This window comes from Alosa alosa, chromosome 5 (assembly GCF_017589495.1).
Source record: "Alosa alosa isolate M-15738 ecotype Scorff River chromosome 5, AALO_Geno_1.1, whole genome shotgun sequence".
NCBI lineage: Eukaryota > Metazoa > Chordata > Actinopteri > Clupeiformes > Clupeidae > Alosa > Alosa alosa.
In genome coordinates, this window is record NC_063193.1 from 5,576,349 (window position 1) to 5,589,412 (window position 13,064).

Below are 13,064 nucleotides of genomic sequence, written 5' to 3' on the forward strand. Positions count from 1 at the left end.
TAAGAAGCATTTAAGTATCTTTTTAGTGACATTTGCTTCGTTTTGCAGTGGACCTGAATGGCTGATGGACTGACGAACTGAGACACGCACAAGTGAATTAGCAGCAAACCATTTGATACAGGAAGTTCCCTGGTATCTAGGAGACAGACACACGACACATTTAAACCCAAACAATAGGAGTATACCTAAGACAAAGCCAGACCTTTCAGAATGCCAGAATCACATCAGGTCTTACTGTGCACATAGTATATTGGTAAAAATGTCAATGTTCTCTTGTACTCTTTTCCCCCCTCTGTACCTCTGTTTGATGTTAGACAAGCTGAGAAACTGAAATACCAGCACAGGTTTTAGATGCATGAAAGCAGAATGCCCTTCATTAGTGGTTCTAAGTGATGCAAAGTGCATATAAAGACAAGAATCTGGATGCATGCAACATGCAGTCACAGTCCTCTGCATTGGCACTGGTTAGTAGCACACTCACCTTCTTATAGAAGAAATACGAATATGCACGGCTAACTAAAGCATTTGAAATGAACAAGAAAATAAATCTGGGGGGGAGAAAGATATCAGCCACAGTTAATCCAGTAACTAAAATATCACTTCAACATGGTACAGCTTCACAGTACCTGCATACAAAAGTGTGCAAGACTGCAAAGGAGACCTCAGCTACGGTCCTACAGCCTCATGTTACCCAGTTCTGCACTGTGGTTCTGTGGATTTTAGTGTTAAGCCTCCCTATAGAGAGATTATTGCATAGTTGTGAGAGTTATTTCAGCTTTACACATCATTTGGTATGGTAAAACAGTCATCCACCCTCCAGCTCTCAGCCTTGAGTAATTCTCGCTTTATGAAGGTCAACCTCAGCCAAGCACAAGCACTGTAAAAATGCATTGCCCTCAAGCCTCTGTTTATTCCGACACTTCCCATGAAGCACTTGAAGGAGTAATCACTCTATTTCACTAAGGATAAACTTTCAGAGAAAAAATAGGCTTTTCACAAACATTGTATATTGCATAGTGTCAAGAGTGGATCCAGCAAACACTTTGCAGTTCACTTTTCCAGTTTAACTGTTTAAGTTTCTGTTCATGTACAGAATCATGGCTGAAATCATACGCATGTCCTATGTATGTCCAAAATAACATGTCCAGCTGTGTTTGGAAAATGGACACACTTTCCCTCAAATGCAGGCAGATTATAATAGCTGATAAAATAATCTAAACAACAGCCTTTTGACCCTGCACAGATACACAATTGGCAATGCTAACAAAGTTGACTTTTAAATTCCCCCATGTTCCACTTACAAAGTTCATTTGACCAGAATGACCAACGTGTTCCCTATGACCAGCACAGAGTCATGACATGAGTTGCTCCAATGCTCCTAGCCTAGCTCAGTGGAGGGTAGAACGAATGGTAGCTTGTGTCATTTGACTATGATGGCCACCATCTTAAAAAACAAAACAAAAAATAACCAAAAAACAAAACAAAAACACATGGGAATCCAACAACTAAACTGCACTTAATAATGTATATCTATAAACTAACTCTAGCAGACGAACCCAATAAAAACCCAGCGACATAATAAAATAAATTTTTAAATAATATAGTAGGAAAATAAATATTAATAACAAATTAACAAGGCTTTTCTTTTTAAATAGTAATATATATATATTTATATGTATGTGTGTGTATATTTATATTTATATTGATAAACTATATACTGCTTGAACCCACTCTGTCATATTCACCAGGGAGCATGTTGTTCATCAGTCCAATGAGGGGACATGTAGCTTTCCTAGCCTTACTAGATGCTATGCTATATGACTAGAGCTAGGCACCCATGAGTTCCTCATCACACACTGGTGTTTGATGAAATGCGGCATAAAAAACGTTTCAAACATGGTTATGGCATTGGAGTCGTCATCAGGTTTCTCTTCTGCTCTTTCCTTCTTTTTAGTCTTTCCTGTTTTGGTTTTTCTAACAGATTCCTGCATACAAGTTGTTAGGATACTTAACTGATCAAGTTTTTTTTTTTTTAAAGAGAGCTTTCACACAAAAAGGTAATCCCTAATTGAATAGCCTGAAGTATTAAAGATATTAGCTCATGTATTAAAGATATTAGCTCATAAATAAATATTACACTCTGTATTATTACAGCACATGCCAACAATTTCACATCACCAGTAGATCCATTACATACGTATTTTAGCTGTAATTTCAAAACAAAAACAAAAAAATATTATATGCCAGTTGTATGCTATAGGATTACTTTATATTTTAAGTTAATTGTATATGTGTCTCATTGCAAGTAACATAATTACACATTTGATTGCTCACATCTGTAGATTTGTGCACTGTATGGTGACCATGACCTAAAGATATGAATCCTGGTCTGACGCTTAAGATATTTCTTTTTGTGCTTGGTGATTGAGAGGTGGAAGGACTCAAAGTTTAAAAGACATGATGATAATATGTTACAAAGTTTGAACTAACACTAAAGAATAACAGTAAACTAATCTCTGTGATTCTAAAAGGATGTAAAATCAGAGTGTTAAACAGCACCCAACAGGGTCCAAAGCACCTGCCCCAGTCTAGACATGTCACTGCAGTGCACTCATTGGCACGGACATGTTGAGATACTTTGATAGTTACCTAGTTATTTATTCACTGTCTCTTTAAGACTGCAAGACAGACATTTTTTTCTCTACCAGCCTATGAAAACAGAAACTTTGCATACCTATGGAATCCCAAAGAATTGCTGCCATTTGGGTGCCCACTCTCCTAAACAGACAGGAATTCAAGCGTTCTTCTTTCACCATCATCTTAATTATCAATCAATCAATCAATCAATCAATCAATCAATCAAGTAATGATTTATACCTAAATATACCTGACCCAGAATCTGCCCCCCCCCCAAAGGTGTAGTTTTTTCCCCCAACATGGAAGGGAGCAATTGGACTGGACACCTAGGGAAGGAGACCACTGTTTGTTTGTGTTTTACTGTGATGTGTTATCTGCATTAAGTATGTGCTCGTGTGTGTGTGTGTGTGTGTGTGTGTGTGTGTGTGTGTGTGTGTGTGTGTGTGTGTGTGTGTGTGTGTGTGTGTGTGTGTGTGTGTGTGTATCTACATGGCTGTGTGTTTTGTGTTAAATTTTGATGGTTGATTTATTTATTTTTGTCATGTAGCAGAGAGAGAGATTAAGAACTGTCACCGTTGCTGTGTTTCTTCCCAAACAGGCTAGCAGAGTCCCTGTTGCGCAGGCTGGGCTGGCTCTTGTAAATGGGGGGGCCCACTGCCCACCTCCAGCCGCCCCGAGCCTCCATGCCCGTAGGCACAGCTGGGTCTGACGAGACGGACGGGCACGGTTTCCTCTGGAGCAGCTGGAAGAGCATGGTGATCTCCGGGCCCAAGCGGGTCACCAGGCTGGCCCGCAACAGGTCCACCGTCTCCTCATCGCACTCCATCAGGCTTTGCAGAAGTTTTCCATAGAACCTGACGGAACAGGGACAAGGACCAAATTATTACTGTGATCCAGAGGGTTTTTTTTATTTATTTTTTGAGCCCATGCACTAAACTGACAACTAGAGAGCCATGAGGAGCAATTCAATGAATTAAAAAAAATAGTGGATCTGAATTACTGACTCCACGTTGAAGCACAGACAATACTGTCTTCAAAATATCATCATCCAATTACCATCATCATCATCATCATCATCATCATGGTCAGCTCTTTACCTGTTGGGGAAGTGGCTGGGGAGCTGGGCCACCTCAGCGATGGCGTCAGGGTTGGAGCGCGCCACAGTGCAGATATCCAGCTTACTGTAGCACTCCTCCTGCACCTCCGAGATCATGCGCTGAAACGTTGAGCACCGCCGCACTGTCAGGAAGACCTTCGACGTAATTCCATTTGCGATACACTTTAGGCTCTCTTTCACAAAGGCCTTGCCCTGCACAGAAGTTGATAAAAGTCATGTTATCACTCTGAAAGAAATCTGTCATAAGCCTGCTATCATAGCTATACGAACTAAATGAAATCTGACAAATGCATGTCCTTAAACTTGGCTAGCTGTTGACAGCCCATATCATTGAACCATTGGAGTAGATAAAGTCCAACTAATGGTGCCTCTAGCCATATGGTTTAGCAATAATAAAGGGCAAAGTAAAGGCGATCCAAATATAGCATGCCTTTTCACTCGTTTTACCCCCACTGGTAGCACCACTGAGTTGGAGCCAGGCCAATATTTAAATGGCCATGTTGCCTTCCTATGTCCACACACCTACCTGAGTGTCAAATTTGGCCGCGCTGTAGAGGAAGGACTTGCAGATGTCATGCATGCCATCTGTGTCACACGTGGAGTTCTCCAGACAGGCGAAGGCGCCACAGCCCACCTGAAGGGCGCTGTTCAGACAGCGAGCTACGTCTGCTGCAGGGGGGGGGGAACATTAATGCCACACAAACCACTCCCATCCAACATGCCAGAAAAAAATAAAAATAAAATAAGGACACAAACTTAATGTACACAAATATATGCATTCATTTATGCATATAGCACAAGGTTACACCTAAATACATGTACACGTTTGTTCTGTGGCAAGGGTTGGGAAAAAGTATGTGTCAAGTAATTAAATCAAATAATACGTAAAGCTAAATGACCTAATAGGAAATTCCAAGTCACTTCATTCCAAGACAAGATTTAAAAAAAACAAAAAACAAATAACAGCTACCTTGACTGGCCACTGAACACCTTCAACATTTAAAGACTTGGGCACAGTTTTAGATAATTGCTGTCCATTTTCCTCATTGGCCACTGGTTTTATGGGTATTCCAGTGTTTCTGGTTCTTGGAACTGAGTTTGTGACCCATTGAACCAAAAATAGCGGCAGGTCTCCTGGGCCTCCAGTGGCAGGCTAGGAGATGTCTGCCCTGTAGATGCCCTGCAGAGTGGGGCAGTGGGTGTGTGTGTGTGTGTGTGTGTGTTAGGAGCATACAGTGAGAGAGAACGATGGCGGGGTAGGGGTGTGTGTGTGTGTGTGTTAGGAGCATACAGTGAGAGAGAACGATGGGGGTAGTGTGTGTGTGTGTGTGTGTGTGTGTGTGTGTGTGTGTGTGTGTGTGTGTGTGTGTGGATGGTGTGTGTGTGGGTGTGGGTGTGGATGATGTGTGTGTGTGTGTGTGTGTGGCTGTGGATGATGTGTGTGTGTGTGTGTGTGTGTGTAGGTGGATTATGTGTGTGTGTGGTGTGTGTGTGTAGGTGGATGATGGGTGTGTGTGGGTGGATGATGTGTGTGTGTGTGTGTGGGTGTGGATGATGTGTGTGGGTGTGGATGATGATGTGTGTGTGTGTGTGTAGGTGGATGATGTGTGCCACACAGGACTGGGTTCTGCTGACTGCTGTGTTTGGCACAAGATTCACTGTTTCCATTATTCTCACATGTGACAAGACAATAACGCCCCGCTCAACGAGACGAGTGAGCACGCCAAAACCACCAGCAGCGCCCCACACCACCAGAGACTATAAACACTTAGCACTACATGCTCGTTCCCAGCGTCAGGTCTGGTCTGAGCCTTACTCCTCAGAAAGAGAGAGAGAGAGGGAGGGAGGGAGGGAGGGAGGAAGAGAGAGCGAGAGTTTATATGGGAGTTGTGTGAGAGACATAACCACAGAACTATTGTTCTGACTGGGTCTATTTTTTTTTCTTCTTCAAAAATTTGTCAAGCTCCAGCGCCAACAGATCTGGCAAGATCCAGCGATCTGAAATAACCAGAAAACCCCTTCAGTGATACCCTGTGAATACCTCCATTGTGCAATGAGACGAGACTTTACAAACGGAGACGAGTTCAAAACAAGTGCGCAGCTGACGTAATTCGTAATTTGTCAAGCAAATTTAATACTTGCATTTTCCCGACAGTCAGCATAGAGGAGGACTGATATATGTGACCTATACTGCGTGATGATGAAAGCTGGGGCTCATCACAATACCAGGGATGGGGAAAGACCACCGAATGAGCAAACTGAAATCCAATTTACTATTGATCGGTCCTCCAATGGTGGCCATTGTCACGAGTCAAGTGCCATGGTCATGTAAAATACTGTAAGCCATGACATTCAGAAGAAACGATCCAGGACAAAGTAGTAAAAGTGTTCATTTTGAGCAAACTAGAGGTAATGCGAAGTGGATACGACCCTGTAAAATATGTCTATTATAGATTTTAAATATAAGCCACAGCTTCCACTCATGGCTTTCTCTCTCTGTTCAAATAGTTTGCACTCAGGTGTAGTGGGGTGTCAGACATGGCTGCCAGGGTCACGCACCGTATCTAATTATCAATGCCTGTCTGTCTCTCTTAAACAGAAACCTGTACAGTCAGGCTGACATTCATTATGAAAGTGTGTCAGGCCGGGGCCGAGTCCCTCATTACCCTGTGATCCCATGCCACACCTGATACGATCAGTAAGTCATCTGCATGAATTGGCTATCAGCACCAGCAATCTCCCACAGAGAGAAATGTCGTAGCTGATTTAGACCACACAGATACGGACTTGTCCTTTCTCAGACATCCAAAAAAAGTTTTTGGAGAGTGGTAAAGCGATAAATGAATGTCTTAGTGTCTAAGGCTTCATCACCACCTGACAAGCATATCTTTGTTTAACACCGTGAAACTGGAATAGGCTTCATTTGACCTGGGTAAGCCACTCAAGCTGTTATGTGTAATGAAACCAAAAACTTGGCCTATACTTTTGTATAAATGGGTGTTACGGTGCTATGTGGACATGTGCTTACGAGCCTCAGCTTGGCATGCCATAGATGGTTTTGGCACAAAGTTGTTATTAGAAAATGTTATATAGGTGCCGTACAAGTATATAAGGCCGGGGTGTCAAATTCATATTAGGTAGTGGGCCGGATTTGTTGGAATGAGATCTTGTAGGGGGCCGTCATTGTCATGGTCATTATCACTTTTCTACATGGGTATCAGAGTGTTGTTTAATTATATCACTTATGAGCAAACAAGTACACAATAATGTACTGCTGTCATATACTGCTCTTTCTCTCTTGAAATACTCTTACCCATGTTAGTTTTTCTGCTTCTTCCTTCCTGAGGATGGTTTGTAGATTGCTAGGTTTAATCAATTGATCATATCATAGAGTTATTGCTTGTAACACATTGTTGAAGACAACTGGATGTGAATATCTTTTTTTCTAATTTTCCCTTCCTACCCAAAACATCTGGGTATGAAACCTGCTGGCGGGCCTGATCTGGCCCCCGGGCCTTATGTTTGACACCCCTGATATAAAGCCTCACAAACATAGCTATCCCTCAGCTGTGCTAATTGACTGACGGGTCCAAGTACAAGGTGGGTAAATTGTACATAAAATAGGATTACATCACAATGTGGTATCATAATGATGGTTATTTAGCTGCCAACTCACTAAACATGGAGAGACATTCACTGCTGACCGGGAGGTTTCATCATGATTGCATGTTTAGATTAACTGGAATTTGTGCAATGGTAAACAGTGAGCCCAATGGTCACAACACTACAGGTGAGCCATTAGCTATGGTTAAAGTACTGTCATATTATCTGCATTTAATGGCCAGTGATCATGACTATTGAGCTCACTGAGTATACGGAGAAGGCATTCAAACCATCAAAGAAAGAAAGAAAAAAAAGCTCTGCTTGACAGTCAGGTTTAGGTATAGTCACATATGCTCTTTTGATAGTCTTTGACAATGAGCATGTGGTTTTATTCTGCAAACTAGCCAAGACTTTTACATGACAACCTTGTATCTCTCTGAGAATCTAGTTCTTCCAGGTTGCTTAGTGAAACCTTCTGAATGAAGGCCCTTCATCTGCACCCATCTGAGCACCACAGAAGGGCTGTCCTTCACTGGTTCTAAGTAGGCTACCACTGAGATGCCCTTCAGCACAATCAATGCTGCCCCCCAATCTGGCGCTCTCATTTCAAAGTTGTCCCTATATGGCCAAAGTCACATCTGGCTAAGAGACAGCCGTTTTGTACCAACAGTAAGCCTTTGTTGTATTACTTCTGCCAAGAAGGTTATTTTTTTAATGTAATTTACTTTAGTGTAATTTCCTTCGGCCCAGGCGCAGCTCTGTGTTTTCTTTGCGCCCTTGACGTCTGATGTTTTTGGATTGGGAATGATTTGAAATCATCACAATGCGGCCGCAGTGTTCTTGATGGACAGTACATTTACGTTAGTATATCTCTTCTTTCCTCACACTGGTGGATTTAGGGAAAGTCTGACTTAGTAGCCAGCTCCACTCGACTCCACAGCCTTGTGTTGCCAGCCAATATCTTACTGCACAGATTAAATGAGACTTAATGCCCTCAGCCCTTCCCATTAGCAATGGCTATCATGGCAACACTGATTAGAGTCCTTGGATGAGAAAAGTTTGTGCTTGTATAGGCTACTATTAAAGGTCAAGGCATTTAATATCAAAGGAATGGTTAAGTTAATTTGAATTGATAGGTAATGGATGGTATGTTGTAAAACTTTTTGATTCTCATTTCTCAATCCATTAAAGTTGCTCCTGTCTTTCCTGCAGACACAAATCCATGCAAAATCGTATTGCTCCAGGCAGCTTTGGCAAAATGCCAATACACCTACAGTGTCTACAATCAGATTGGATGAGGAGTTGGAGAATGGCTATTCACCGATTTTTCAGTTTTATAGTCTCCTGGATCCAGTGTAGTGCTGGCTTCTACCGCTTTGTTACTAAAGCACTGAGTCAGTACATGTTTCCCCGGCAACTAAGCACAACAGGAAGTTATGCAAATACCGTGTGGCGCTTGACAAAGGTTTAACGTCTACTGTCCACACAGGGCAGAATTGGGCGTGCAGAAGGCTATTAAAGAGAGAGAGAGAGCGAGAGAGAGAGAGGCGTATTTCACTTGTCTTGTGAGGGATGTGTAATTGCAGGCACGCAGTGCATTCTTCTGCATTGGGGAATATTTTTTTCCAACTATTTTTTTTGTCCTGCATGTGTGCGCTGATATTTGACTGTTGGAATGGAATTGATAGTGTCATTCTCACACTCAAGCGCACCCACTGGTGAAAGCATAATATTCTCCACAGATTTCTGTTACAGCAAACTAATTTCTTGACATACTGTGACGTATTGTCTGGTGTCATATATAGATGTCTTTAAACTGTTCAGTCGCCTATGTTCATACACCACCCAGTTCTTCAGTGCCCCTCCCCCACGAATGGATGAATGAACCTTAAGATGTGTGAATGACATCCTCTCACCCACGATCAACAATCTTGTAGGCCTATAAGATGTTATGAGAGATATATACTCAATGTCATATTTCTCATCACATCAGGCAATTAGTAAATTCACTTTTCCTTACTGTAAATGCAAGTTTGAGTTAGGCTGCATGTCTCCCAGGCATAGGACAACTGAAAGGAACTGGTGACATTACCGGTACTTTTGCACAGCCTAGCCTAGAAATCATCTCTCCCTTGTCATAGGCTAACCATTACCACTATGGATCAACGAGATCGAACGAGACAGAAGTATAATATTTGGCAATAGCGGTTCAGCACACCAGCTCGAAGTCGATTTCGCCTTTCCGGCACTGCCAACCAACCAGCCAGCCATCCATTAGAAACTCGCGCTTGAACACTTTTTCTGCGGCAATGAGTGCGGATACTCGTGGTTGCTTTGACTCTGTCACCTTACACTAAATCAGAATGGTAAGGATTAAGAATAAGCATAACAGCAGGTTTAAATATGTTGTAATATGATTTAATGCATAATGCATATGATGGCATTCTTAGCTGCAAAAAGGGTAGGCTTTGTGTTAAACATCTTGACTAATTTGCAGTCGCGCAGTCACCAACTGAGTGAGTACACGTTCTGTACATGACTGTATGCAATCAAGACTGTAACAACGTATGTCTTTGAGGGTATCGTGTAGGCGAGGTGTATGTCAATGGGCAATAATAAAAAGCTAATAATATTACTAACAAACTAGCCAGAAAGCGTAGTTAAATAGGCTACGTGGTGTAAGGGAACGCAGGCAGTGTGCGCCAGTAACTGTCCAAAAAACGCCGGCTAAATTGCACGTCTATTCGGTCTCTATGTTTGGTCTGAAATTATTTGCATGGCTTACGTTTACATCTCTTCTGATACAATTAATACAGTAATAAGCTTTATCACAGAAAAGCATAGTCTTGATAAATATGTAGGCTACTTACAAGGGCTGTTGGAGGAGAAACGCGTTCTCCTGGGCGAATAGGATTCATTCTGATCCAGTTCATATGCAGATGCAATCAGCACTACAAGCAGAAAAAGTCCGGACCTCAGAGGCATTGCTCACAAAAATTACCGGTGCTCTGTAAATAAAAAAGGAATCTTTCGGTGGTTTAGACTCTGAGAAAATGTGATGGATTCGGGCTGGAGTTTGGTCGAAGCGTGCTGTTGACGAGAGCTTACAATATTGATGAAACGTCGTTTTACAAGTATCATCAAGGGATGTGGTTCGGTCCCCGCCGGGCGATCAGCCCACTGATTTCTTCTGGCGTGCATGACAGGAGCGCAGGTCGCAGTTTATATAGGGATGATCATCACTATCCGAGCCGCCTCCCAGCCCAATCACAACACAGCATGACAGTGTGACCGGCAGCCTTTAATTGACCATTTTCCACTCCATAAAAAACCTTTTTAAAAACTTTGTTTTTCATACGGACTCTCGATCACCTTTGATCCATGTGATTTTATTGCATTCGGGGGTTGAACATACAATTCACTCTGCAACAGTTCATGCATTTTAGTCACTACAACAAATCTGCTATTCATTTTTTTACCAACTTATTGTGACTTGATCCATCGGTGGAAATGATTGTCTTGTACTCTTTGGTAATTAAAATAGTATTAAGTGGATAGTGTCCCATACACATCCTGGTGGGGGTTTCTCGTTCAGCAGAACACGTAAGATTAATAGTTGTAACAGTGACCTGATGTGTGCTCATCATCTCCTAAAACATCATCTGGAATGTCTATGAGTATATGTTTTGATATGACGTTTATTGAAAGACATGGTGACATTTTTTTATCTGTGAATATAAACGTGTCATTCTTGCTAATGAGCCTTCAATGAGTTATTTTCTTTTTTGTGTGGGTCACCACATTAAAGAGAACTGCAGTCTGCGCTTGAAACAACATACCTGCATGTTGAGATGAACAGACTACATCTGGTCTTTGTTGACGTTGGCAAATGCGTGAAAGGATTTTCTTAACCCTTTTGTTTAAACTAGTAATCCGCGTTTTGTATTTCGGGGCTTCTTACTACACATCAGGTAGCCTCGTCATGAGCAAACTAGCGTTGTTAGTCAAATGTACTGTGCGCTTTGTGGATTGTCTCAAATGTCTTCCAAATAACATCTGAAGGTATTCAAATCTCTTGGGTTTTATCGCAATGGCATTTTGCTGAACCATGCTTCATAACAAAAGCATTGTTGGTGTTACATGCATCAAGTCTATAACATGGAGATAAACTTCAGTGCCTTTGACATAAATCATGTTGTGTAACGCCAAACACTGTTGACTTTATTCTGTGCGTCTCCGCTCTGTTCCCCAAGAGATGCACGTACGCGCGCCTGCTAGAGTGGCTACTGCGCGAGGAGCGAGCAGTACTGGAGTAGTCACGTTTAGACATCTGTAACGTGTTCTGTTCATCCATTCAAAACCTCGCCTTTATCAACTTCCAAGCACGTAATACGTCACGCTCATATAGCCTACCTGACTTTTGAGATGTGTACATCACGTGGGAGCGTATTCAACATTTTACTGACGGATGACTCGCCATAAATACTACATGTAAAGTAAAATAATAGGCCTACTATTATTGATAATGATATTATCATAAATCATAAATATTAAAACTTAGCGAATGAAGTTGCAAACCATCTGACTAATCTGAGACCGTCTCTGAAAGGGGATTATTTTTTCTTCCAAAGATTTTTCTTCAGTGAAAAATGTTCTGCCAAGATCATTGTAGGGAAAGCTAACGGTTCCTCTGAACACCTTTTTGTGTTTTTGGGGCTACTTCAAGCGGCCCTAATTCCCATCTTTTCCCCAAACTCCTATATAAGTTCTTTCTTGTGTATGTTCTCAGTTCATTGCGTCTTGAGTCCATAGACCATCATTCAACTTCTGCAGTTATCAATTTTTTTGTAGGCTACTGTTCACAGTTCAGGTAGTAAAGGATAGAATACCCCATTACTGTCTAATGACTATTTGTTTTGTGCCGTCATTAATTATTGAAAATTAAGAGAAACACTCAATAACCATGGTACTAAAATTTTGCTAACAGCATTCATGGTTCAATAAGGTAAGATGGTTTCCATGGGGTATAATTTGACTTAAAAGCTAGGAAACCACAAGTGTAATGTTTGCTGGGATCAATTTGAACCTGTTTTATACACCACTGTTGTTGCTGAGTTGTTAATTTTTCAGTTGGTATATAAGGCCAAAAGTCTGGCATTGCCATTCCATTCATTTTATCATTGTTCCACAAGATAGAGACAGGCAGTGTCTGGATGTAGAACACTAAGATCAGTAAGGGATAATGATTAGTCTGCCTGTCAGTGTAGGCAAATAAATCTTGACACGAGCAAGACCCCAACCCTGACTGTATGCGCTGATCCATGCATGTCATCATGTTGAGACCTCCTTTGGATACAAATCTTCAGTATTTTTTCCCATTTGTGTACATTCACAGTAATGGTCTATGTTGTTCCCCTGGTACCTTTCAAACATAGCTATAGGAAGTAAATGTAGAGACGCTTGAATGGCTCCTCTAAGTCTAGTCCTCAATGTGTTAATTGCATTACCCCCACTTTATAAAAATGAAACTGGCAAATGCATGTTTTTTTCTGTCTGTGAGGCAATAAATTTAGCACCCCTCTTTGAGAACAAAACAGAAAAAAATCTCTTGCAGAGATCTATGTGCTTCCATCAACAACCTCCCACCCTCAGTGAGTTAAAAATGAAATGTTTCAAAAAGCTTTTAAAGCTCGATTTTGTCATGATT

General features: G+C 41.5%; 1 protein-coding gene across 2 annotated transcripts in view; it reads right to left on the minus strand.

Annotated features, from left to right (window-relative positions):
• Positions 1-3,129: 3,129 nt before the first annotated feature.
• stc1 (stanniocalcin 1) overlaps positions 3,130-13,064 on the minus strand; it is a 42,159-nt gene continuing 32,224 nt past the window's right edge. Inside the window, exons 1-4 of one of the 2 annotated variants that reach the window (XM_048244406.1) lie at positions 10,228-10,603; positions 4,281-4,423; positions 3,735-3,946; positions 3,130-3,491 (exon numbers count right to left, since the gene is read on the minus strand). In XM_048244406.1, coding sequence (XP_048100363.1) covers positions 3,197-3,491; positions 3,735-3,946; positions 4,281-4,423; positions 10,228-10,342 — 765 coding nt within the window. In that variant the 5' untranslated portion in view covers positions 10,343-10,603 and the 3' untranslated portion in view covers positions 3,130-3,196. Of the gene's footprint in view, positions 3,492-3,734; positions 3,947-4,280; positions 4,424-10,227; positions 10,604-13,064 lie in introns of those variants that run through there. The other variant, XM_048244407.1, reaches the window with a different exon arrangement.